Source organism: Amphibalanus amphitrite, unplaced genomic scaffold (assembly GCF_019059575.1).
Source record: "Amphibalanus amphitrite isolate SeventyFive unplaced genomic scaffold, NRLGWU_Aamphi_draft 000542F_arrow, whole genome shotgun sequence".
NCBI classification, from domain to species: domain Eukaryota; kingdom Metazoa; phylum Arthropoda; class Thecostraca; order Balanomorpha; family Balanidae; genus Amphibalanus; species Amphibalanus amphitrite.
This window is the reverse complement of record NW_024882036.1, coordinates 427,830-455,671: the sequence shown is the minus strand read 5'-3', so window position 1 is coordinate 455,671 and position 27,842 is coordinate 427,830. Positions and strand designations below refer to the sequence as shown.

At 48.2% G+C, this 27,842-nt stretch overlaps 1 protein-coding gene across 1 annotated transcript; it reads left to right on the top strand.

The window, feature by feature from the left end:
- The first annotated feature begins 347 nt into the window (after window positions 1-347).
- Window positions 348-27,775, top strand: LOC122393578. Its single transcript, XM_043389760.1, has 8 exons — window positions 348-1,134; window positions 3,732-3,870; window positions 14,976-15,096; window positions 16,736-16,855; window positions 19,661-19,807; window positions 23,412-23,657; window positions 25,184-25,427; window positions 26,762-27,775. Exons 1-8 carry the CDS (start codon window positions 1,102-1,104, stop codon window positions 26,873-26,875), a joined length of 1,164 nt encoding a protein of 387 aa, XP_043245695.1. The 5' UTR covers window positions 348-1,101; the 3' UTR covers window positions 26,876-27,775.
- Window positions 27,776-27,842: the final 67 nt, after the last annotated feature.

Sequence of the window (27,842 nt, the reverse complement as noted above, 5' to 3'; positions counted from 1 at the left end):
GCCTTAGGAGATAAGAAGCGTTCAAGAAGAGAGGGTAACAGGTTATTTAAGGCCCAAATGTCATGTTCTTAAATCGAAAAAGACAGCATTACAACTCACTCTCAGTTCGCAACTCGTATTACATTATCGTAACACACAAATCGTATCATATCGTAAGGCAGACATCGTAACACAGGCCAGACTCGCACCTTGCTTAACTCGTCCATTAAAAAAAAAATCACGCCAACACGCAATCCTCATTCTTGCCCGGAAGAGCGTTGCCAACCGGACGCGTGTTCTTTGCTAGCTGGGTGTGTTTAAATTGTCGTCGCGTGTCATATCCCTCCTCCCTGCTCGTCTTGTGACATATCCCTCGCTTGCCGCGAGCCGGACGCGTGTCCTCGCGCGCTGTCTGCCGCATGGGAAGTAGTTTAGTGGGACCCACAGCCGCCCACCGCTCTCCCTTGCCGAGGTAGCGTACCGAAACCTCACCGCAGTAGGCACAGTAGCGCCACAGCGCTAGGCAGCGGACGGAGGGCCAGTCAGCCGGCGACCGCACTACCCGCAGCACACACTGGTACGGGAGTGATACGGGAGAGGTGGAGACGTGGACACCGGTGGACAGTGGGCTTAGTGGACGGTGGAGAGGGAAACTGCAAACAGCATACAAGAGACAGTGAACGGTGGACAGTAGACAGAAAAAGAATAGTGGACGGTGGTCTGTTGACAGCGAAGAGTGGAGAAACGAGAAATAGAAAACAGTAGACACTTAACGATTGACATACAAAAGTGGAGCGAGAACATTGACGTAGCATAGCATCAGTGCTGTCGATGATGGTTTCCAGGGTACAACTAGCATCCAAGAGGAGCTGAGACTGATCCAGTCAGTGTGTGTGTGTGGCCTGTGCTCGGGTCAGGTGACTCGTGACCTCTGACCCGACCTGACGTCAGGCTCGGAGCTGAGGTGACCGAGGTGAAGACGAGGTGTAAGGTGTGAGTTGGTGGTGAGAACAGGGAGTAAGCTGTGCAGACTGGTGAGAAGTCCGCACGTGTGGAAGAATCGAAGGAGCCGCTAGCCGCGGCTTGTGATAAGACACCGTCTCAACGAGTCTGCAATCAGCGATGATAATGCTTGGAGAGGCGTTACTTATGACGGTAAGTTTCAGCAAATTGTTGAGGGTATGAAAAAAAATCATGCGTGAGCTTATCTAAAGTGCAAAGCTACAGCTTGTGAGTTCCTGGCTTCACGAAGTTTTAATTTGCAGTAAAACAATTTCCTTGGTTCTGAAAATAAGGTGAATAGCAATAAAAATAAGATAACCTAAGTGTCGACGGAGTTATATCAATTTGTACATTAAGATGTGGCTTTGTCACATTTGTATGCGACGTTTTGAGCCACTCCGAATTCGTCTATTTGCAGCATGTGCACACAAAAAGTGCGGCAGCTGCTGGGCTTCCTCAACCAAAAAACAACGACATGCGAAAACACCCGCGGAAGTACCGTGCAAACCTTTGTTCCAGCTTTTAATCCACTTAATTACGCTAATTGAAGGGAAGTGGAACTGTTTTGTTATTAATGAGCAAAAAGTCGGCTTGCTGATTGCTGGGGTGCCAGCGGCAATAATGCCAGCCTTTGCCGTCGGACCTTATCCTAGTAAACGGTAAGCTATGACGACACCCGGTCCCAAAGAGCCAAATAAGGCACGGCGTCTCCAAGCAACCCCTCTCGTTTCATCTCGATAGTCCCTGTCCTGTTGTGGCGTCGCCCTTCTCCTCGATAGAGAAGGGCTAAAATATGCTACCCAGACTGGCCAGACGCTATTGGTAAATAGAGAAAGGTGCTACAAAAACAGACGGCTACTGATTACAAAAACAGGTGACGGTGCAAATCTGCGCTGCCCCGGGGCTGTTGTGGTGACCCTATCCTGGTTTTTGTCCCACCCATGCCTCTGCCCCGACCCACTGCTTCATTTTCGTTTGGCGCTGACCACCTGCTGGTTTCCCAAGACTGTTTGCGTGCATTTTACGCTAGAATTAATAGCTGTATTTGCTCGAGCGTTAGACCTGAATCACGAGCAGCTGATACCTCGGTAATGCTTTTAGTTCTACAGATGTTTCGGAATAGGGGTGTTTGTGAACTGAAGGGCAATGAGCCGATCAGCTGTGACGTCACGACCATTACCGCCGAATGAAGAGATTGGTTAGACAGGCTATCTTACAGCTCACTATTGCTTCGATAGATACATAAAATACGCAAAGGCATTATCACCTAACCGATAATACATAGATGAATAAACAATTGTTCTGCCGTTTTCGTTGTTTTATTTCGTGTAGATAGATAAATCACCGGTTGATGAAATAATAATCAAACCAAACTTTACTGAACTTCGATAATTTTCAACCTCGCACCGTCACAAATTTCACTATCGCCTGGGTACTTCCTGTTACTTAATCAACTAACCCAGCCCGTTCGGCCGGCCGGCATTCAGCTGTCTCACCCCCCCCCCCCCCCTCCTCCTCCCACTCAGCTGAGCTACCCCTCCCACTCCCATCCCCCATCAGTGTTCGTTGTTCCGTATCGCCCGCGGCTGAGGCCGTGCCGTGACCCCGGGTGACCGTTCCGCTCACGCCATCCATTGTTGTCGGTCGGACGGACACAGAAGGTGGTCAGATGGGCCATTGCTGAACACTGCTCGGGTCAGCAGCGGGGTGTGGAGAGAATTGTTCCGGGGTTTGATCGGCGATTTATCATATTCAGCCCTGTATAAAGGACCTTCTCATCTAGGCTTAACTAATATCTGCATTGGTTTATCTCTGCTCGCTTGTGAAGGAGGGACTTAAATTGCATAGTTGCTCTTTGAGAAGTTCAGGGCAAATCCACAAGAATCTCAAAGCCACGCGTCCCCAGGCATGACCGATCTCTATTTAGCATAGTGCCACAGGACATGAAGACGAACAATCCGTCGGTTACAGCTACCTCAGGCTAAAGCAGTAGACTGTTGTCACGCAGTTTATCGTACAGTCAATCTTGAATTAAAATTGGAACTGGAACGGAAAGACACTTTTTTAAATAAACAAGTCTTATCACCAGGCTCTATCCCAGCCTTCCAAGGACCGCGAGGAGTTATTTTAGCGCTCCACCCCGCACTAGGCGGCATTCTATCCTTCCGCAACAGCAGGGCGCTATTCCACCATTCCACTATCACACAGTGCGCTACCCCTTCCCCTCCCCGCCCGCTCATCATTGTTCGGCCCCTGTCGGGTGGCTGACCTGTTACCGGTCAGTTGCAGAGTGACTTTCCCCCACACCAGCTGCCGCGCTGCCGTCGGTCGTCGTCCCACAGACACCGGCACAGCCAGTTTCACCGCGCCAACTTCTCAGAACAGTGATTAACACCAAGATGGCTCAGCTAGTAATCCGGACAACTAAACCCATATGGCAGGACAATGCTGTGGAGAAAGTTGTGTTGAAAGGGAAATTCAGGCGTCGGTAATTATGGGAAATACTTGTTTTGAATGTGTGAAGCACCAATGTGTCTAATTTCAGGGTAATTTATTGATGCAAGTTAACTTCAAGCTCAGTGAATAACTCTAATCAATCCCATTTTCGGATATCAAAATGATTTTAGTTATCGCAAAAAAACACGGTAGGGTGCATAATTGCATAATCTGCCATTCCCCAGAAGGAGGCCGGATATCTATTTACCCCGCTGGAACCAGTAACCAGTAACCGCCCTCTGTTTCCGTTTCAGGTGTGTGCTCTGATGGCCTCTGTTGGTGGTGTGGAGATGACCCCACCCGACGGGTACTATCTATTCGACACAGCTCCCTTCAAGACACCGCCCAAAGTGCGAAAACCGCCGTACGCGCAAACGTCGAAACCGTGTCCAGGTAAGGATGCAGCTCACTGGTGCTTTGAATGTAATTTTGTTGTATATCTTTATTCGATGTCATGGAACAAGAGGAAAATTAACGCCCAGTCGCCCAGTAACAGTCCAAAGCAGTCATTTGTAACAAAAGATATTTTCATTTTGTTGAACGTAATTCTGTACAGCTTCCTAACTACAGAAAACACAAAACCAATGTTTCATAGTTGCTCAATTCTAGATGTTGTTGCAACATACATTTTGAATTCCTGGAGATTCGATTTACCGTATAAAAATACGGTAAATCGGTATAATAATAGCAATACCTTGTTGGCATTTACAGCATCCTACATACTGTAGTTGAAATACCGGACAAATCAGCATTCCCCACCGATGTGCAGCCTTTCGTTTATTGACCGGCGAGCACCATTAGTAGCCGGTCTACGAGCAAATGGATACTCGGAACGGGCTATTTACTTCAGGTTCAGCAAGCTGCAGTGAGAATTCTTATCATTTCTTATGAGGACTTATATATAGATAGAAAACGGACAACACTGACTGATCTACTCGCTTTATTCTTATTGATTGCCCATAGTCTGACAGCCAAACCACTCTTGGGGAGTGCTTTAGTTTGCCGTTTATGGCTTAATCGTTCTGGGCTAGAGAATGTGCTAATGTTCATGTAACTTTCCTTTTTTGTCGAAAATGCATAGGGAGTCGCTCAACATCGGCACTCGTAGCTATTTTAACTACATAGATAATTGCTCTTAGTTGGCAGGACCACACTGGTGCTCTATTTTGACACCACTCAATTATCTAGCCAGGAAAGCTTCTTATCGAAACACGACTCAGAAATGCGCCGTAACGGCGCAATCGAATTTAATTTTTTGAAGCCAAATCCGTCAGACAATAATGACCGTTCGTAATTACCAAACTAGCGTTGAAGACGATACAAAAGCAGGCGTTTCATTATCAGGCTGCAGCTTGACGGAACTTCTGGATAATTTCTTGTTTTGGGCAAATGAATCAAACACATGAACGAAACCTTTAAGCTGCCGGTGCCCACATACCAGCGTATTGTTTTCAATTCATGTAATATTTTTCGTAGATTCAGCCCTTGACTTTTGACGAAGCGCCGTCATATGCTCAGAACGAGCCGGCGAAACTTGTACCCGGACTGGTTTGTAACGAGTTAACCGAATCTAGATCAGTCCCTCGACAGCTGAACTTTCCAGCTTAAAACTTTGTTCTCATTTGCAGGGCTGAAAAAAGTGTTTCGGTGGTTGTCGTCCGAAAGAACACGGGCTTATTTGGTTGTCGACTAAAGATGTCTAAGCCGCGGCCCGCTGAGGGTCCTTGATTTCCACGCCCTGCTGGGGGGAGGAGGTCCAACACCCCGCTCTTTTAACTCTGATCCTGGGACAGGTAGTGACAAGCAGTAAACGGCATTCGAAAGAACGTCCAAAATAAGGACGAAAATATGTCATTCATTTTTTAGGTCAAGTAAAAGGTCAGGTCACCAGAGTCCAGATGCCATTAAATGAAAAATATTGCCTATTTCAACTTTTTTTCGAAACACCGGCACACAACTCGGGAATCAATTATAGGTATAGAGCTACGGCGCCGCGGAAAAGATTTTATAGCTCTTTTGACCCTTTCCGTGACCCTTTCACGGTGCCCCTGGTCGACTTCCACTCACCTTTGAACAAAACGTGCTCAAGTTAGCACATGCACTTTGGTCGTGCAGACGCCACGGACCCTGCGTGCGAATACATTCTTATTCCTCTCCTTGAAAGCGCAGGGCTCTCAGCTGTGAGGCTCAAATGTCCGACGATCCTTATTCCTCGACCTCGGAAGTCCCGAGACACCGTATCCTCGTGGGCATGACATGGCGTGCCCTCCCCGCATCAAAATATTATCGGCACTGACTCTTGGTGTCAATCGGAACTTGAATCTTCGGAATTCCGATTTTGTCCAATTTCCAATTCGGAATGTGGTTGGACAATGACAGCAGGCTTTGGACAACTTTGGACAATCGCTTGCTACACCTCGATTTTTTTTTTTATGAAGTAATCGTGTTTAACATTGATTGGCCATTAGAAAGCTCAGTTTTCCATATGATTAACACTTTTGAGCTGGTAACGATACATTAAAAGCGAATTAAATAACGGTGTTGAGTGTAAACTATTGCCTAGATGTCGGACATCTTTGGACAAATGGCTGGCTTGGACATTTTTGGACGGACAGTCGACGTAAGTATTGGACATTGGACGGACATTAAACATACGTTTTCTGAAATTGACACCACTAGCACTGACGCGGTCCCACTGTGGCCCTACCCTCAGGCGCCGCCGGGGGTGCGTATGACGTCACAAAAGGAGCCCCGGCGGATTGGAGGGGACGCTAACTGACCGCCCGCCGGGGGGCGGCGCTGAAGGGTGCGGGCAGGGGCCGGCTGAGTCCTGGAAGGTACTAGATTTGCCAGACACGTGTTGCCAGCGGACAACCACGGCGACCACTTGGTATGTCATTGGTCGCCTTTATAAGGGTCGCCGGTCGGCCGTCCGAACGATGGTCGAACGACGCAGTATATACTAAATAGCTACGGGGATTTGGAATATGTCTGTAGCTACCAGGAAATTTTCCACTGAGATGCCGCCGCGTAGGGTGATAACGGACTCGAGAACTGCGAGTCGATTTGATGGGGGAGGGGCAGAGAATGGTTTGCGTGGACAAAGGCGATTGGGTTGGGTGGGCAGAGACGAATGGATTGCGCGCTTCAAACCGCACTAGGCGGGAGGTCTGAATCAGTTCAGGCCCTGCGCGTGGTCGCCATAAGATCGTCTTCTCGGTTGTCGTCGACAACGACAAAACGATACAATTTTTCACCCCTGCTCATTTGGGGTTTGGCGCAGCCTGGCCTCCCCGCTCCAATCCGAACAGCTGGGCTCTATTTTTATTGCACGCTGTGTCGATGGCAGCGCACTCGTAGTCTGACCTTTGGACCATAGGTGTTCATGTCAAACTTAGTCGTTGTTGCAGAAAGTTGAAACAGTCTTTTCTGAGGCTGCTTAGTTATTGGTAGCATTTGTGTTCTAGTGATACACTTCCAATATCATTCCGACTGCAAAACATTGAAACTGTTTACAAGCAATGCATCTATGTAGTGAAGAGATCTGGTGTTCTTCCTCTTTTGTAGACTGAAGAGAAAACGGTAGTTTGACCTCTGGCTTCTTCAAACCGTCAAATCCACAACATATTGCCCAGTGACCTCTCTAGCAAATCTCAGTAAGTACCGATAGCGGTACTGGCCGCCACGGAAGCCTTGGGCCCCGAGACAAACGCATTGTTATGCCAGTACAGGCTCGAATCGGTATTCCAGACGACCTTTTGGCCCACAATTGACGACATCCCAGGCGGGACTCCTGGCTGAATCATGGCCCTCTCCCACGGAATTTCAAATATGGAGCTCTTCTGAATCGCGTAACATAGTGCATCAGTGTTTGGCCTTTGAACATGTAGGATTCTTACAAATGTACCTAATTCGTTTCATTAGGACATTTCGTGATAGTTATCGGCTTTCTTGTGTTGGCTGCAATCTAAAAGCAGGAATATTAAATGTCGATGGCTGTACTACAATCGCCTTCCTTCGATTGTGGACTTTTCTTGCATTTCATCGATAAGGTGTTTATTGAAATGAGATAAGAAACTGACGCACTAAAATTTGCGTTTGTCTTACCTTTTCTTTTCAACTTGGTATGTCAAATGATCGCGAGTAACTATGAGCTAAAGATAGATTATCCGTTATTCGTCTCTCTTATGAAAAGCTTCTAAATACAACCCAACATATATCCTTTCGTCCTTGAAATGCAACCAATGCAGACTACGGAATCCCGTAGAAAAAATCTCCTGTAAAATATGGTTTGATATATTGAGGTATTCCAAGAATTCATAAATGCGCAGCATAGTCTGAGTTCCTGATTTAATTATTTAACGAAATAAAAGTCATGCATTTTTCATGCATACCAGGGCCTGGAAGCCATAGATTGGATAAATTCAATATTGAATTCCTGATATGAGAGCCTTATTCGAAGGCAGAATGTAATAACAACATCGCAAAGCAATCTCTTTCTGGTCTGCTTTGAAGAGCTACATTGCTTTTGCAGCCTGCTGCGGCACATAATTGCTTGTTCAGTCACGCGTTCAGAAATAATATACAATATTAAACATCCAACCGAACATCCTGTTATGCGAGCGAAAGCTTAATTGGATTCCCAGTGGCTTTATTATCTGCATTGGTGGGAGGCGCAGGGCGACCGCGCGCGGAGCATGACCTCGTGACCTCTGTCCCAGTTCAGTGAACGAGTCTTCGTCAACTTCTGAATCATGAGTTGACGCTGGCAGTGACCCTCCATGTGACGGCAGTGACCCTCCATGAGGGATATGAGCCTTTGCATGACGGATGGTGACCCCAGTACCGCGCTGGCAAAGACCAGGCGTAGATCCACAGATTTGGCGAAGATCTAAGCCGAAACTGGCAATGCATCGCCGACAAGACACATGCTGGACATACACATGCGCTGCATTTTGTGTTCGCCCGCAGACGTTGCCATTGAGGCACTGTGGTCGATCCATAGTGCGAAATCGTTTATGGTGATGAGGGAAGTTCGTCAGAATACTTAATGAGAGGACTGTGAACAGACGTTTGACAGACTGTAGAAAAGGCGACAAGCTTGATTGGAGGACTGGCAGACTGTGTGACTAGAGGTCTGGCGGTGCAAAGAATGATTGGTGCGTTGCTGGCACACGCTTTCATGTTCATTACTTCTGTTCTTGCATAAAATACGCCATTTTCTTGTCGTCTCGTCTTTTTCTCTCTGGTGATTTGTCTTTGCTCTGTCATTTAAAAATCATTCGACCTGACGGTTCCACTGAAAACGGCGAGATATTTGCAGCTTTCCTCCTAATCTAATTCCCTCACCGTGGCACCTCGCTCACTCCTGGGACAACACTTGCATCTTTTATCAGGCGGAACGGAGGGAAAGCAACGTCCCCGCTGACTGAATCTGACATTGATAAATAATCTAAACAGACGGAGCAAACGAATAATAACACACTTTTCTAGAAAACCACCCTACTCCCGTATCATATCACCTCGTCTCGGTCAGCCACCCACCAGTGCGCGTTCGACCCGCGTACCGTCCGACTCCCTTTGTCCTCTGCCGCGGCGGCGCCCGGGGCGTTTTGCTCCAATAACCTGGTCACGGGCTTGCCTCTGTAGGCTCTAGCGCCAGGAAGCGGGATCAGTCTATGGAACGGTCTGTGACGGGGCTCAACATTGGTCAAAATATCGTCATTGGTGGAACCCCACACCGCGTAAGGGCTTGGTCAAAGAGATATGCACGGATGCAGGCGTGCACAGTCTTGGTAGTGGCACGGGGCCGGCGCCCGGTCGTCGCGCGGCCGTGGCTCTCCTAACCCAGTTCCTAGGCTGCGCCCAGCTGCCGCCGCCGCCGACCGCCGACCCCAATCCAACATCGTCAGGGGCGGCGGAACGACCGCGACCGCTGACCACCGAACGAGCGACCGACCGACCACAGCTGACATACCAACGACGAGTAAAGACCAACGGCGACGGACCAATGACAAACGACGAGCGATCGACGATAGCTGACGAATGACTGCTGAGTGCGGATAGCTGTCCACTGACCTACCAGTGACCACTGTCCATCGAATCACTGACGACTGAGCAATAATTACAGACCGCTGACCAGCCACCGTCTACAATCCGTCCACCTTCAACCGTCCACCGTCAACCGTCAACCGTCAACCGTCCACCGTCCAACATCCGCCTCCCCCCCCCCCACTCCCCCTCTCTCACGCTGGCAAACTCAGCAAAACACATTTGCGCCTTGATGAGATCTCGCGCCTCTCGGGTCACCCAAGTGGGCGCCAATGGACCTTCTCTGATGAGACATGACGGACGATGAGCGTCGCAGATTGCGCGTCAATCGGAAGTGCGAACGTGCGTGGTCAGGCTGATCCAATGCGGGAGACGTGCTTGGGTTTGGTGAGTGAGGGTACATATTTCGGGAAATGATGTGATATAGCAGATGAGCAGCTCATAGAAGGCATGCAGGACGTCAGTCGAAGAATGATGTTCCATTGTTCAGGCTGTGCTGCTATGATGATGTATGTAGATGTAGAGGTATGTAGAGGTATGTTAACAATCGTGTGTCCGTTAGTTGTTCGGTCAAAGTTTTGTAAGGATCTCCGGATAGTTTTTCACTAATCTGGTTAACTTATCAGTTGATCCACAGTATAACTTCCCGGTGTTAAATACCGCTGCTAAACCGCTTTCCAAATGTTGTCCATCTCAAAGATAATCTGACTGCCTTTTATTCAGCTGTTCCAAACGCATATATTCTGTTAACTAGGTGACAGTTGTCCGTCTATTGCTCAACAGATACGGTTGCACATTTTCTGCTAACTACGTGTTCAACCATCTGTCCAACAATCAGGTCAGCCATATGTCCGAGCCATCTGGTTCCACGACCATCTGGGGGATAAACTGGACCTTACGCCGCCAGCTTTCCGGTCATACACACGGCTGGATTTCTTGGTCAGATGTTGGGTTGATTGTCTGGACAATTTGAGTGTAGGACAAAACATGCGATAGACTACTCGGTTGACTAGTTATTTGATAACCTGGAAAGATGTAAGATCAGTTGTTGAATCAACTGGCTTTTTGCCGCTCAGTCAACTGCGTAATTATGCACTGCGGTCAATTGAGCAGATGACTTTTCGTTCGAACTGAGCACTCAAAACCCCATGTTCGATCAACCGCGCTCAACTTATTCCACCCCCCAGTCCCGCCAGCCAGCCTGCGACAGCCTGGATCCGTTTGTTACAGGAGTGAAACTGTCTGCAGCGGCAGATCAGCAATGGAAATGTGCGAATGGATTCCGCGGGCCTGTGCCGTGTTATTTTCGGCAATAGAAAGTGCTGTCAGTCATTTTCACTTGATGACGTAGATGGGTCTCAACCGCAAGTGTTTTGCCATGAATGAGTCATGAAAACTGCAACGTTCAACTGAAGAGCTGAACCGTAGTATTGTGGCGTATAGATCACAGTGACAGTCAACTGACGATGTTATTGCGTGTCTGAAGAGGGATGAGCGCACTCGAGCCCAAATGATTAGCCTCCAGTTTCAATTAAATCGATCCCCAGAGGCCTCTAATGCGAGCGATCCCATTACGAAGTGTTCGTGACGAGACAGCGACGACCATCAAACGGGTCCCGTGGTAGTCGGATATTTATGACGTCATGAGATTGATGACGTGATACTAATGAGCCTGAAACACGACAGTGCTTTCATCCTTATTTCCCTCAAAACACTCATATATCTTTCAACAAAGATGCATAGGTAATCAAGCAGCAATCTAATTGATGTTTGGCCTCAGTTTTAAACGACTGAATATGAAGAAGTAAACATTTCGCACGCATGTGTATGCGTCACATAGGTGTAGGAACGTTTTCGAAAGTGGGGGGGGGGGGGGGCCAGGCTCCCAGAGGCACAAAACCTCACCTACCCCCAAAATCCATTTTCTCCTCGGATTTCGGCCACTTTATTTTCGCAAGCATGCTCAAATCGGTAAAAAAGTGACAAGAAAAAAAATCGACCAAAATCTCAGGGAGACTCCCGTCCAGATATTAAATCTCATGGACGCGTCCCCCTGGCCTCCGCAGCCGCGTTGGCATCAGGAGCGGATCCAGGAAAACTCCAAGGGGAGGGTCATAAATCGAAGTACCCCTACTTATACCCAAAATTAAAGCCTCGACAGATTTCGGCCACTTAATTTTGGTGGTGCCCTATTTTCATTTTTTTGCCCTGGCAGGCCTGTGGTGCCCCTGGCGGGCCTGTGGTGCCCCTGCTAGGCCGCAGGTGTCCCTGGCAGGTTTGTGGTGCCCCTGGAAGGACTGTGGTGCTCCTTACGAGTCTGAAGTGCCAGTGACAGGCCCATGGTGCCTCTGCGAGGCCGGTGGTGCCCGTGCGAGGCCGTGGTGCCCCTGCTAGGCCGCTGGTGCCCCTGGGCCCTGACAGGACTGTGGTGCTCCTGACAAGCCTGAAGTGTCCCCGACAGGCACGTGATGCCCCTGACAGTCCCAGGGTGCCCCTGCGAGGCCAGTGGGTGCCCCTGGCAAGCTTGTGGTGCCCCTGGCAAGGTCTGTGGTGCCCCTGCTAGCCCGCGCGGGGCTGGGGTCTCCAGCCGAACGCGCGGGGCTGGGGGGGGGGTGTAAATTTTACCCCCCCCCCCCTGTTATCTCCCGAACTAATGGTCCGATTTGGAAAATTCAAACGCCAATCGAAAGATCTCATCGCGAACAACTAAAAACATGTACGTAATTTAAAGTTTGAGGTCAAGGTCAAGGTCAGGTCAAGGGTACAAATTGCAAGTGTCTACAGTATCGGCCTTGCACCGTAGTTGCCGAAGAATGGAGTCATGGACTGAGACTGATTGCCCAAAACGTGCATTCTTAGGCTACAAAGACAATATTCGTTGCATACAATATCATTCAGAGGTCAAGATCAAGGTCAGGTTAGGTCAAGTCAGGTCACCAAAAACAAAATATAGAAAAGGGCATGTGCGACGCATGTTTTATGGGTCATTTTACTCATAGAATTCGATAGGCACACTCAATAAGTGATATGGACCACCTCTGGATGAATTTCAGGTCGAGGTCAGGTCAAGGTCAGGTCAAGTGAGGTCAAATTTTGAAGTTGCTTGTTAAAGGTGTCTATCTGATGCAGTTTTTCACGGCAAATCGAATGGTGCTATTTTTGTTTCCGTACGAGGTCTAGAACTTCCACAAAAATCATTTTTCAAAATTTTTGTGTGTCGTGACGTCATCAAATTTTGAATAACTACCACACTTTTGAACCGATTTTTCTAAAAATTGGTATGTAGGTGCACATAGACCACTTCTCTGACATATATTCCGGTTTTTTCGATACACGAAAAATTTTGGATTTTATAATTATTTTCCCAAAAAAGTCAGTTTTTGGAAAAAAATTTGGGCCAAAAGCCAAAATTTTCTAAAAACCGAGATAGCCATTTGATAGACAAAGTAGAATTACGTATAACCTTTTTTTGTTACGTCTTGATTCCTTTATAAATGAAGATGTTAACGGCGTTTGAAGTTTTGCCGTTTTTGAGGCGAAAATGGCGAACATGACGTCACTAAAACGTCAATTTCTCAAAACAAAATTCCGACGGATTTCGCTCAAATTTTCAGAGAACGTGTCACATTGATGTAAGAAAAGGTACTGAAAGTTTGGCGGCGCTGCGCGCCGCCGTTTTTGAGATATTGCAAAAATTCGCGAGGGGGGGGGTAAAATTTACCCCCCCCCCCCCAGCCCCGTGCGGGCTAGGATTCTGGTGCCCCTGACAGCCGACAGGCCTGTGGTGCTCCTGAAAGGACTGTGGTGCCCCTGGGCCCTGACAAGCCTGAGGTGCCCCTGACAGGTCCGTGGTGCCCTTGACAGGCCCAAGGTGCCCCTGCGAGGCCGGTGGTGCCTCTGGAATGCCTTTGGTGCCCCTGGAAGACCTGCGGTGCCCCTGACAGGTCTGTGGTGCCCCTGGCAGACCTGTGGTGCTCTTGCTAGGCTGGTGGTGCCCCTGTCAGGTCTGTTGTGCCCCTGATAGGTCGGTGGTGCCCCTGGTAGGCCTGTGGTGCCCCCGGGCCCCAAGGGGGCATGACCCATGTGACCCCACCTTGGATCCGCCACTGGTTGGCACCTATGCGAATTCCAGAAGCATCCAAAAACATTTTTTATTACGAGCGAGCGTGAAACGTGAGAAGTGAAAAGTTAGCAAAAGGTGTGTGTGGGGGGGGGGGGCAGTTAACATTGCTGGCCCCCCATTCGAAAGTGGGGGACCATGGCCCCCTGCCCCCCTGTTCCTACGCCTATGCCAGTAACCGATCAACTAATGCAAGGCCGCCTAACATAAATTGTTAGTTTACGCCGTTTACGCATTCTGCTGCGCCAGTATTGTCTCTCTTTGCAGCGCGCGCTGCCCCTACTGCCACTTATTGCTTCTGACAAAATTTCCTTTCATATTGGGTGGAGGAAAAATGCACTCAATAACGATGAAGCACAAATGGAAATCGTCATGGAAGGGCAGGCCGGAGAACCGTCAAGTTTGTTCTTCGGGGTGGTACCTACAAATACATTAATGTTCGGCAAAAAGTGGGGGGGCCAGTTAACATTACTGCCCCCCCACTATGAAAAGTGGGGGGCCACCGCCTCCCCCCCGTCCCCCCCCCCCTGTTCCTACACCTATGATGCGTCATGTGACAAAAAAAGAAAATGCAGCACGATATTTACACTCGTTTAAAACTTCCTCTCATACTACTGTAGACGCCCATAAGCCTGCCGTTCTCTTCACCAGGAATTTGCATCAGCTGGTGTCTGTTGTGGCTTGGGGAAGCATGCCTTCAGGGGATGCCTAAGTAAAGGATTGTCGCCCCAAACACGGTCCCAATTCTCAGGGGAGGACGGTAGGAAGGCGTCCGAGATGCCCTGTGATAGGGAAGGAGGGAGTGAAAGAGGAAGGGAGAGAGAGAGAGAGAGAGAGAGAGAGAGAGAGAGAGAGAGAGAGAGAGAGAGAGAGAGAGAGAGAGAGAGAGAGAGGAGAGAGGTTCTGAGCAGGCATCGACGTCGGGCGGAGTGTGACTGTCACTGCATAAAGCACAAATAAATAAAGGAACTCAAAACACCAGTGCCATTGGTAAAATGGTGTCCATTTATGGAGAGCTCTAGAGTAGCGTTCCACTACGTGACCTGATTCTCCATCGCCTCATAGGACTTTGAAATACCCGAGCATTATGCGGACATTTCCGGAGGCATGAGCACAACTGACGGATGACAATGCAGTAACGTTATATTTAACACCCAGTCGATGCATCTGAAAATGATTGAAAAAAATACAACAAATCTGCATGGGTTGTAAAATGGGTTTGATTTACATCTTCAAACTTATTTACCGATATTGTCAAATCTTTGAGGTAGGTGGCTTATCGATTCTTCCTCCTTCTAACATCTTTTTTCTTTTTCTCTCTCCACAGGCCTGGACTCACCGAAGGAGGACATGCGTCTCTCGGAGACGCTGTGCGGAGACCTTCAGACAGGAAAACTGCCCAAGAACCCCATCCAGCCTGAGGGATTCGACGGACACGCCTACCCTTTGTACGCTGGAGCGGGGCGGGAAATTAGTCAGCTAATTAGAACATCAATTATACAGTCGATAGTCAGCTTATGTGAAACGAGGATATGGCTTAGAGGGGAATTAATAGGTCTGCATGTGTAAGTACTGCGCAGCCTATTGTATATGTTGCCTCGCTTAAACCGATGCATCTAAACGTATCCAGACAAAAGTATGCTTGCCCAAGCAAACCAGGACTGAAGATATGCCTGTCAAAATCCAAACCCAATCTGACACTAATATTTAACATGACTCGGTCCGGGTGGCGTTTTACGACCCACTTATGGAGCAGCCCATTATAGTTAGCATAATCGTCCTGAGGATTTGAGAATATTGCTGAAATTGTGTGCCACATATACCTGGATTACGGTCCAATATTCCAACACCATGGGCTTGATAGCTCCATTTCTAATTCACATCCTCGCTAATGAATTCATCAACATCGCTAACAGTTGAAAGCTGACAGTTTGAAATACCCATCGTGTTGGAACATAGTCGCTGGCTATTCGCAAGTAATTCAGCGGAAATTACACATATGGGTGCTTGGAAATGAGAACACTCAAAACGAAATGAAAGTAACTGGCTGTGAACATTAGGTGCTTTTCATCAATTCAATTTCACACCCTATTTATTTCAAATAATTATTTTCCAGAAATACTGGGCATGTTACTGTATACACTGAACAATATAAACCAAAAATAAACAAGTTTAGTTGCATTTTATTTCCGTGTTTCTAGAACCTCAGTCCAGTCCCCCCCCCCCATCCCCTGAGTCGTGTTGTTCGACACCACCACCGTCTGTCCAGGGCTCGGCCCTATCCAATCAATCTCCCTCTGGGGACACAAACTATGGCCTCCGGTAATCGGCCCCGCGCCACAAATTGGACAGCACGGTCAACAGAGCGTGCGTCGTCGGCTCGGGTCGGCGCGGTCACATAGCAACCAGCCCTGGAGGTGTGTAGGGCTTATTTAAAGAATTTGGTACAGGGGGCTGTCATAGACATGTGAATGTACTATGCCGAGACGGTGAAATGCTAAGTTGTCAGTCAGTGGCGTAAGTTTACAGTCGTGAGTACCTGGGGCCGATGCTCACTCAAAAGTAACTAACTAACTGGGCATGGAGTTAGACAAAAACGTAAAAAGCGATTCCAGTCGATCGCACCGCTGAGATTCGAACCCACGGCCGACCAAATCACTATTTTGACGATATTTTGGAAGCAATGGCCATGGAAAATTATTTTTCGTGCATATAAAAGCTTACAAATACAGAAATCACCGAAGCGGACATTTCGAACCAGCCAAAAGCCCGCCTGCACCGCCACGGTCAAGTATTTCCTTATCATTGTGCTTGCGCAAGTATCAGTACATGTGTAACCGGGCGGGCAGGCGGACCGGCAGGAGCGGCTCCAGCGGCGGACCGGCCCGGCGGCGGGTGTGACGTCATCAGTGACGTAATAGTTTCTCCCATGGCCATGTGGGGGCATGGTGTGCTGTGTGTGTTCAACTTGTCCAAGTTTACATGGAGCTCCAGTAATTTGACGCACAAACCTGAAACCACTTGACTCTGGTGCACTGCCTAGCGCCTAGCCATCCAACAAAATGATAGACTCTCTCTTTTTCACAGCGAGCTCATCAAGAACAAATCTCTGGAGTTTTTCGGCTCGACTCTTCCCATCCTGAAGAAGGACCCGACGCTGCCCAAGGTGGCACGATTCCAGAAGCCGAGCAAAATCAAACACCACGCGTAAGTACTCAAATCAATGATTTGGCTGAATGTCAACACGGATCTTGTTGAATATTTGCTATGGTCTCTGCTTGCTGTGCTACTCTGCATTCTGTTATGAGCTCTCGTGATGCAATGGTTAAATTGACCAGTCAACATTTTCTCTTGATCAGGATTCTTCTATAAGCGTGTTAACCCGGCAGTTGCTGGGGTATTTCGCCACCCACCGTTTGCTGGGGGGGGGGGGGGGGGCGTTAAACGCCCCCAGCCGATAACTCGAGAACCAATAGGCGCAGCGAAACGCACGAGGCGGCGAACGAAAGAGCGCGACGAGACGCTTCAGATGAGCACTTCAAAGTTGAATTTTGAGGTCACAGGTCGGGTCAAGGTCAGGTCAAACACCTGAAATCGGGCTTTCAGTAGCATCGACTTCAGGACTTCGCAATGGGCGCCTCTCTCACGCCTCTCGTCAGTAACTCTATCAAAACGGTGCACAATCCATCATATAAGGCCTACAAGAGTGTCAGCTCCTTGTAGGGGTCAGTCAAGCAGAGGTCAGGGTCAAGGTCAGGTCAACCGGGTAGGCACATATCCCCGAAAATCAAAACTGATATTCGCAGCCTGTGACACATGTTTTATGGGTAATTTGGGGCGTAGAGCACGATGGTTACATTCATTTTATCATATGTGTACGTGTTTGGCTCAAAAAGTTCAATTTAAGAAATGCATGTAGCATGGTCGTGAAGAAGTCACGAGAAATTGTCAAGATTCAGTTCAAGATTTTGGAAAATGCGGAACGATAATCAGTAATCGAAGATAGCCATTTGATTATTCATGGTATTGGCAGTCTAATAGCGTTTACGGCATGTCTGTATGTCTATTCTGTGATTTTATATGATTTTTTGAACATATGCCGTTTTTGGTCGGAAACTCAGAAATCATGACGTCACTAAAACCCCGATATCTCAAAAAATTTCCGACCAATTTTTTTTGAAACTTTGTCACAATAAACTACAATCAATTCCCTACAGGTAGCCCAAATTTGGCGCGCCTGCGGCGCGCCGTTTTTATGCTATGGCCCGGCGAAAAAAGTGGGGGCGTTTAACGCCCCCCCCAGCAACTCGCGTGTTAAATTTATACAAAATCAATAGAGCGGCGCCTTATGCAGTCAAGCGGCAAGGCGCCGTGGTAGTGATAATTCATATAGCAATGTGTCGAAACTTCCCAACAGTCAACATAAATGTCCGCCGTGTCTTCAATTTCATTCGTCGAGCGATTATAACATTGTGGGAAGTGCAGGAAATGGGTGAATTCAGTCCTTCAGGTTATGATTGTTGCATTGCCCCTCTGAAGTAATATCATTTTATGAACACGGCAATGCCTTCTACAAATACGCGTCTGAATTATTTTTTGTTACCGTGCTACTTCTCTCAATTGCCACAAATATGAGCAGACAGCTCTAGAACAGAAAACGACTCATACATAGCTGCAGCTTGTTGCTCCAACGAACAACTCTTCAGAATATCAATCCTAGAAACCTTATGTAGCGTTTGTTTGACCATCCTCTCTACCATTCTTCTTTTCACACCAAAATGGCAACTGTGTCACTCTGTTCAGTAATGGTTAGCACTTTTGCGCTTTTGTCTGGGCTCTGGGACCTCTCTTATTTCTCTGAGGACGAGGAAAGTTGACGGCTGAGCGGCGACTTCCCCTCGAGTTGGTCACCTGTTGCGCCGCACCCAGGGAGCGAGCGGGCCTTGGAGCGAGCAAAGTTAGGCGGCCAAATGTCGAGTCAGATGGCCCCAAATGGTGATGGTGATAAAGTTGATGGTGATGGTCAGCACCATCTGCTGTCAATATGAGGCCATTGTGGCGCTGTTCTGGGGGCATTTGTGGCGCAATATTGGAGACGTTTTGAAGAGACTGCGGAGTGCGGAGATCGGACTGCGTTGGTGCTACTCTTGACGGTTGGACATATTGCGTAGACGTTTCTGGCAATGATTTAGAAGCAATTGAGGTTAAGTCTTGTGAGCATTGTCCTGAGTTTCAAGTATAAAGCACAGTTAATAATTCAACACCCAATAGTCTTGCACTGTAGCAACGGCACACGCCCCACGACGAACAAACGTTACTTCAAACGTATCCGAAATTATTGTAATTTCTTCAGTAACTACCCAGCCATTTCAGGCCCATTTTATTGGTCGCAAATCCCACGACCATTCCCGCTACCCACTGCGTTATCGGCCGGCTCCAGCGCGTCCCCTGTGACCCCTGACCCCTCCGGACGGTGACCTGTCTGTGACCTTTGACCCCGTCGCGGGGGCGGGGTGACTGTGTGCTAGTCGGGTGCCTCCCTCACAATACATAATGCATGGCATGCGGCTCAATGGTGAGAGAAGGTGGGCCGATGGGTGACGCTACTGGTGAAGAATGTACGGAGAGAGAGAGAGAGAGAGAGGGGGAGAGAGAGAAGGAGAGAGAGAGAGAGAGGGAGAGAGAGAGGGAGAGAGAGGGAGGGAGAGAGAGGGAGGGAGGGAGGGAGGGTGTGGGGAGGCAGAGATATGGGAGGATGAGGGAGAGAGGGAGATGAGAGAAGAGAGAAAGGGAGAGGATGGAGGGAGATGAAGAAGGAGCGAGAAAGCAAGAGGAGATAAAAAAGTAATTGCAGGCCAAGACAGATAGATGCAAATACAAAAAAAAAAAACGAACACAAAAGTGAGTTGGTGCTTTGTGCACGTCCCCTCTCTTACCCTCCCTCTCCCGCCAAGGAAAACTCATGTTATTACAGTTTGTTTCGCATTGTTTGACATGGGACAACTGTTGCAGACAATCAAACGGTCTGTTTGCTAAGCGCGGCCGCGGTCGGCGCTCGGCTGAAGGTCAAGGTCAGGGTCAAGGTCAGCCGAAGGCGGACGCTGGAGACGAGGAGCCGGCGAGGAACAGCCGCGGCTTCTGCGACACCAACTGGGGAGTGTGAGTATTTGACGGTAATTAGGACATGTCAAATGTTACATTACATCAACTGGTACACTCAAAGCTTTATGCATAGAGACTGTTTTTTACACGTAGTGCTTCCATCCCTTACTATAGCATTTCTAAGTTCCATCTCAGGCTTTAGCAGGCATGCATCTTAGCTCTGAAACAACAGGGGATGCATGCATTATTTCGTATGCCTGCAACTTTATTCAGTACACAATGGTTTGCTTCAGGGATTCCTAACTTTTGCTGAAAGATCGGCCTCGTCAAAGCCAGGCAAAGCTGTATTTGTCTTCACAACTTCTGAGCTATAGCTTGCTCTGCTGCAATGTTTGTAATGCTTTTCATACCAAAACTCTTTTCGGGCTAGGCCATTTCTGATGATGTGGCCCCAGCATTCCACAGTTTCGCTCTTTTGTCCTGCTTGGCGAGAAATATTATCTTATGATCTTAAAAAGACATACCTACACCGGTCGTTGAATTAATCGAAAGACGCGCTGTTTACTGTAAATGCATCGGTGCCAACAAACTTACCCAATTGCTTTTGAACATGGACGAAATAGGAACTGGAAGAAAACAAGTCCTCCATTGTATTTGATTTAATGAGCTTTGAGCGCAGTCTTAAATTCATCCGGATTCCGGATTCCTACCATATACGTTAAACGGTATTATGACAAGCCGCATCAAAATTTCATTGCTTGCAAACCAATCACCCAGTGTGCCTATGTTGCACTTTTCTTGGTTTCAGTCTCCGATTAGCATCTGGTCCTCACAACTGCCGGCAAATGCCAATTTATGTATCTTCGAAACACTCGAGCAACAGAGGCCTGCATTATTGATTTTGCGGCCATCAGAGAAGCCACCCGACCAATATCCTCCCACAGGGTCGGGACATTGACGGATGCTCCCCATTAGCTCCCGTTCGGTCTTGTGACGTCATAGACTCACAACAGTCCCCTCCGAAATCGATGCCGTCGTCAGCTATGACGTCACTCGGGCTTCAGTGGCTGACTGTTAAACTTCGATGGCTCATTTCGGAGTTAGGCTGATTGTGTAATGTGTATCTGAGCTGCCAATCTGGTACGAACTTAGATGAAAGAGATATATAAGAGTTGACGTCATTTTGAAGTTGAGTGACGCACCTACCTCTCTGCCCTTTACTGTCACTGACGCTTTCGTCAAATGCTGGCGGCTTTTGCTGTAGAAGCCAGACGCCAGTTGTTTAAATAGTGAAACCGAATTTAAATATGTAAAGTTGTACTAGTGCAACTTCCATCTGACGTAATGCCTTTGGTAGGAATATATATTATTATCAATTATCCAGTCTCCAATGAAAACAACAATAATCTACTTTCACCAGTTCTCCCTGCCCCCCCCCCCCCCTCTGTCTCCGGGCTACACACCTGTTGGTATCCCCCTCCCCCCCCCCCGGAGACGCTATTGATCCCTCCGCGGGCGGTACGGGAGTCAGCTGACTGCCTCTGCCTGCCCCCGGGGCACGTGACGTTCGACCAATCAGAGCCGCCGACCGGCCGACCGCCCCGGGCGGTGTGCCCCGACAGGTGTTAGCCGTGGTCAGGGTGGGCCTCCCCGGGGATGTGATTTTCCGGGAAACATCATCTGACTGAATAGCAGTTAAACTGATTCAGTAGGCGGAACTGTGGTCAAGCGTACCCATTTTCGGGAACGCATTTTCGTTCCCATCTTTGGGAACGATAAACCCAAATATGGGAACACCATGTAGGAATTATTTAAAACAAGAAAAAGAACCGTTAAATGACGTCCAAAAAATATAAAATGATCGTGAACCGCCTGATATTTGTCTCAATATTGTTGGGAAAGAGTTTGATATTGTAAGGCCCATGGTAGTTTCAAATCGTTCCCCTATTTCTAAAGCAGTCCATCATCCGGGCCGCGAGCCCAAATTTGGGAACGCTCTCGTACACTGGCGTTGCAAGCGTTCCTTATTATGGGAACGGCGTACCCAAAATTGGGAACGATTTCACCGACGCCTTTCAGGGGCTCTTTTCATTAACAAGCATCACGTCCAACGCCGCAAATTATTGTTAACGTAACAATCATCAGATGACCTTTCCGGCAAGACCGTCGCATGTTTCGCCCGGTCTTCTGCGCTTTTATTCCCGTCGATCTCGCAGCGGGCACGCCCCCCTCTGCAGGATTACGTAATTCACAACGCTCAGCGATGTTCAACAAGGTCTTCCATACCTATATCCACCGTCCGCGCCGAGGGTGGAGACAAGTCAAGCACCTGTCTGTTTATCACCGATAGTTGACGAGCACAAGGAAGTATCCAAAAATGGGAACGCTGAATATGTTACACCCGCAAAACACCTAGTCCCATGGAAAATATAGTTTTTTCCTTTCTTAATGAGTGTAAGTGGCAAAAGGCCTGGTAGGATGGGCACGAGGAATGATCGAAATCAGCATAAAAATTATAAATAAGCCACACAGAGCGACCTATATAAGAGAAATTCCCCCAAAACGATCATGCTTAGAAACACGGAAGACAAAAACCACGCTCATGACGCTCCTTATAAAACAATGCTAAACAGCTAGCATCCAAATAAAATATGTCTTTCCGGACTGATAAAATACAGCTGAATAATTTTAAACCACTGAAACTGAGTTTACAACAGTAGTTCGGTAAAATCACTGACGTTCCACGCGGTCGTGCGCCTCGACACCAAAAGTCAACAATATTACCTCGGGACTGTCCGCGTGTTCGCTTGCATATGTCAGCATCTGGTGTCGCTAGTACGAAACTTCATAACCAGGCGAAAATTATTATACTTGACCTCAAAATGTAAAAACGCTTCATTTTCCTTTAAATTGCATGTTAAATGTAGTATAACCCATGTTTTCACCATTCCGCCATTTCAAAAAATCATTAAAAATATCATTCGACGGTCAATTTCCTTGTTCAACGGTCAGATTAAAGATAATTTTATAGAGATTTAGTAGATACTTAAATTAGCGTGCACTTTTTTGAGACGTGATGCACTAATGAGTTTTAGTGGGCGAACGGCCGAAAAATTACCTTCCGTTCTCATAAATAGGAACGCCCGTTCCCATATTTGGGAACTCCGTTCCCAAAAATGGGAACGTTCCTATATTTGGGTACTCACGACCATAGTTCCACCTACTGGATTAGGAACGCAGTATTTGTGCTTATAGGATGTTCGATGAATGTGACCTAACAAAAGAAAGGTGATCTGTTTGTTTACTTTTTAGTGTTGCTTTTTTAAGTCATACATACAGTGTCACATACTTATCACTAATCAGTGCATGAGTTTTCACCGAAATGACATTTCCAGAACGATTTCAAGCGGATTCTGATTGTTGATATGCTCTGTCTTCGGGGAATCGTACCACCCGCCACCGATAGCCTTAGTCATAAAATAATTGAAATAAAATATTTGTGTTAAAATCTTAGCTCATGATGCATTGATATTTGCAACATTTTTAGAAAATAATTTGCGCGTTATTTAGTCAAAGTGCGCGTTAATAACCCTAAAATAACTCTATACTGCCATAATTTGCGCGTTATGTAACCTAACATCACCCCTTCTCTCTCCGTCAGATTCTGCACCCTGTTCAGGGGCTGGTCAGGCGGCGGCGGCGGCGGCGGCGGGGACTCTGACGAAGAGGTCAGCCAGAGGTCATCTCCTGACCTGACCTCGGGTGACGCGCCGCTGACCCCCTGTCCTTCCGTGGTCGACTACGTGACGCCGGTGTTCGCCAGAAACTACGAGGGGATTTGGCGTTACGTGGTGCAGATTCCGCACGAGGGGTACTTCACTCAGACCATTGAGGTCACCAGCTGCGTGTGAGTTGAGTCAAAGGGTCTGATTGGGGCTTGGGAGGTTATTTCATTAGTCTGGGAACTACGTGAGATTACACAAGAATCGTGCTAAATTCATTATAACGTTCAGTGTATTGTTTAATCATTTGCGATAGGTCAGTGTGTTTTGAAATGAACAGCAAACGAGTTGATTCACTTATCCAATGATTGATCAATTATGAGTACAGTGGCCGTTAATCTTGAGGCATTTTATCGTCCCGGAGAGTCTCATTTCTCCCCAGGTGCCCTTGGCTACTCGAAGTGGCTACTCAAAATACTCAGGTCAACGTACGTACCTCGCGGCTTGCAGCGTAATGCTATTAATCCTAAAACTCATCAAGCCACAATGCACTCTAAACGTCTTACATCTGCGCTGCCCATTTCGCGGTCGACATACCAGCTTCCGGCGTCTTTCTCTTAAATCTCAGCTCGTCCAATTCCATTGTCAGCTCCGCGGTCACACATTGTCAACCAATTAGGCCAGCCTCAGCAGCGGCGATGAGCGCTGGCGAGCGCCACGGTCTGCCAGTGTCCCGGATTTTACGCTGGACTGATTTGAATACGGTTCGGTCTCAGTGGCAGCCCAGATCTGGTTGAAGCAAATGGTTGCCGTTTGGTTAAGTACGCTCCACTAGATCGAGTTCATTTCACTCAGGAGTTGATTTCACTGTCGAGTGGTGTCACTCAAGCTATCAGACGTTTAAAGATCTTCAGGCCAATTGTACGGTACAGAAAACTCGAGTGGGTTTCGATTTCTACAAATGTAGAGTGCGCATGGATAATGTTCTACGTAAGTGCTCTCGAAGCATAAATCTCATCTGAAAGTCGCTTCCTCGAACGGTAAAACCATTCAGCGAAAATTGGTAGATATCGGATGGATTTCATCCAGGCACTGTCTCATCCAGGCGCTGTCAGAGCTGAAATAAGATCACTTTTCCGCGGAATCAAATGACACGACTCGGCCTGACAGCGTCCACGGCGAGCTGACTGGTCCCGACAGCCCGGGGCGGAAGTGAGGGATGTTGCAGCAATATATGCAGCAAGTTTGGAAGTTGCGCGGGTAATGGATCACCCTCTGGATCTCAAGAGGGCTATAAATACATCCAAGTTTTCAAAGATGGGCGGAGTATGAGCCCCAAATGACAGGTAGATACGATGATACGTGCCTGTCGAAAATAACTTCAGGTAGGAAGACGTTGAGTGACAGAGCTCATACAAAGTGTGAAAATGTGTAGGTAAGGCAACTGATAATGTCCGTATGGCCTGCTGTAGGATAGATAGGATGTCTGTTCACTGACATGTGCTTCCTTCCCCATCCCTTGACGAGTTACTGTCACCTGATAGAGGAATGTGCCCCTGATCTCACGTCCCCCTGCCCCCAGGTCATGTAACTGTCGCCTTCTCAAGGCTCACATTTCTGGGCCCTTCCCCTCCCCCACCCCCAGGTCGAGTCGTTGCCACCTGCTGTTCGACTCGCGTATCTGACGTTCCCCCTTCCCCCTTGCCCCCAGGTCAAGTCGTTGCCACCTTCTCGAAGGTTCCTGTCTCTCCTCTCCGCGATGGATCTCTCTACTAGTCGCCGAACTATTCTACCCGCACCAGACCTTCCCTCTGGCGGCGCCTGTGACGCCGCCGCGGGCGCCTGTGAGCGGTCAGCAGCCCCCCGCCCCCGCCCCCGCCCCCGCTCAGCTACAGGAGCGGGCCGGCAGGCCGGCCGAGCACTGTGACGGGACAGATCAGCTGGGCTGCTATCAGGTGGGTAACTGGGGACGGTGGGTTGGGGAAAGAGGGTAGCCCAATGGTCACCAATGGAGACTAGAAATCAGATCGTGCACATTCACATCTCAATCTCAGCCATAGGACTATTGACAATGTGAAAACATGCATAAGGCCTCTATTGAGACACTCGTAATGAAAATTTATAAACTCAAGATCTGTTAATTTTGCAAATAGACCTGCGACCTTCCATAGATCAAGTACCTGTCGTGTATGCTGAAGTTGATGTTTAATTGATGGCTTAACTTTCAAGACCAGTCAAGTTCATCGTCGAGTTCCCTAGTCCAGTCAAGTTTCATGCTTCCAATAATTAAACACGGTAATTTATTCTCACACATTAGGCTTCTCTAAAGCAGACCCACTAAAATAACGACGTCATTATCTAACAGCGTGCCCCACTATGTCAGTCTATTTTGGTCGTCGTTGCGCGGCCCGCCTGGCCATAATATCCGACCGCAGCGGTCGCTCTGGGGACTCTGCCCGGCTGTTCGGCTATATCCGGCGTTACGTGCCGTCTCCGCCCCGTGGTAGCACCCCTCTCCCTCCCCCTGGGTGGACCATAGAGCTCAGAGGCTGCCGACACGGCGCTCTCCCGGCCGCTGCTGATATGAAGCACCTCTGAATGGCCCCGGCACCACGGGCGCCATACCGGCACGCGGCGGCCGCGTGGGTCAAAAGAACGGGCGCCAGAGAAGCTCCCGTGGGACGCTGCATTCAATGATCTTAGACGGACTCAATGGGCGCTCAGAGGCCAAATATTACCACCGCGAGAGCCCCTCCTATTCCTCCCACACTCTCTCCTCGTCCTCTTTCCAAGGTAAAGAAGGGAGATGTGTGATAGACATTGGACAATGTGGAGTCGCGGGACGGGTCGCTCTGAAATCGAGACGGCACGTCCCGGCCGATTTAATGGCGGCACCAGCTCTGAAAGGCGTGTTTTTATCGTGTCACCGCGCCCCTGATTGAGTTCGACCGTCCGCAGAATTCGAGAGCGATCCGTGATACCTCCAAGCGGAATGGCCTGGAGCTCCTAGCGAGAGAGCTCCCTACTCGAACGTGATGATCCAATGCATGCTTGGCTATATGGATTTGATTTAAAATCTAAGCAATACATGCGTCAAATTGGCACCTTTCCTTTGCATTCACGAGTGATTTGCAAAGCTTAGCTGGCATAGCTCACTTTGGTGTTTACACCAGGCCTTTTACTGAACGACCGTTTGCGATGTTTACCCCTTCCCTGAGGTCACAGTCTCTATTCTCTGCATCCCCTTCTAGACCCCCTGGTGACGTCACTCCGTACCCCTTGCCAACAGGTTCGTCTCTACTACGACTGGTTCCTGGTGCCGGGTAGCTGCAAATGCTGGAAGAACGACGTTTTCGCCCAGTACCGCGCGGCAAAGCGGACCCCAAAGTCCGCCGGCCACTGAGAGCCGAGAGGGATCCAAGAAGGCGCTGATAGGGGACCAAGAAGGCGCCAAGAGGGGACCAAGATGGCACCGATAGCCCGAAGAAGAGACAGAGGGTTCTAGGGATTGGCTGAGAAATGGCTGGGAAATCACTGAGAGTAATTTTGGTGGACACTGTATTGATAAGTTATGAGAGGGTGCTAAAAAGGCTCATATGTAGTGAGCACCCGAGAAAAATGAGAGGGCGCTGAAATGATGAGAGGATGTTAAGAAGGCTCTTGGGAGATCAAAGAGGACAACCCATCACCAAGATATGTACATTTTTGCTGGCGTTGTGACTGAACAACGGCAGCGTACTAGCAGCGTAGTAATATGATGCAAAGTAAACAAAATGTGAAGCAGGATGTATGCTATATTTGTTATAATTTAGGTGTGTGATTGCGCTTATTGCCAGGTCGGCATCTTCTTGAGTGCTAGAACAAAATTTCCGACCTCTTTTGGCATCATTCATGTTGCGAATTGACATTGTTCAAGACAAGTAAATGATGAGCGTTTCGCGATAGCCCGAGAATTATTACTTTTTCATGTGTGTATTGTTAAAGTTAAGCTTCTGGTCAAGCGCCTTCTTGGCACATATTTATTTGTAACATCATTCAACCAACAAACTAAGTTTATCCAGCATTGATACAGAGTTCATTCATGTTTAGTTTTCTTTGCCAGGACATATTCCTCTCTGGGAATGATCGCAAATGTGCTTAGCTCAACAGAGACTCCACCGAAATGGAACCGGTTGTTTTGTTACGTGAATGAATGTATGATACAGTGGTAGAGTAGTTTGTTTACTGTGGATATTCCGTCCCGTAGAAAAGTATGTACTATGTACCGCTAAGTAACTCTGTAATAAAGTGAGTTGATGTTGTTTCTCACATATTTCCGAGAGGTTGGGTATGCAGCTGTCCCGTTAAAGGAAATAGTTCACTTTTTAACA

Coding starts and splice junctions, on each gene's coding strand:
- LOC122393578 (XM_043389760.1), top strand. CDS start 1,102: ATGATAATGCTTGGAGAGGCGTTACTTATGACG. Junction 15,097..16,735: donor GACGGACACGCCTACCCTTT/GTACGCTGGAGC, acceptor TCTTTTTCACAG/CGAGCTCATCAAGAACAAAT. Junction 16,856..19,660: donor AGCAAAATCAAACACCACGC/GTAAGTACTCAA, acceptor CAACTGTTGCAG/ACAATCAAACGGTCTGTTTG.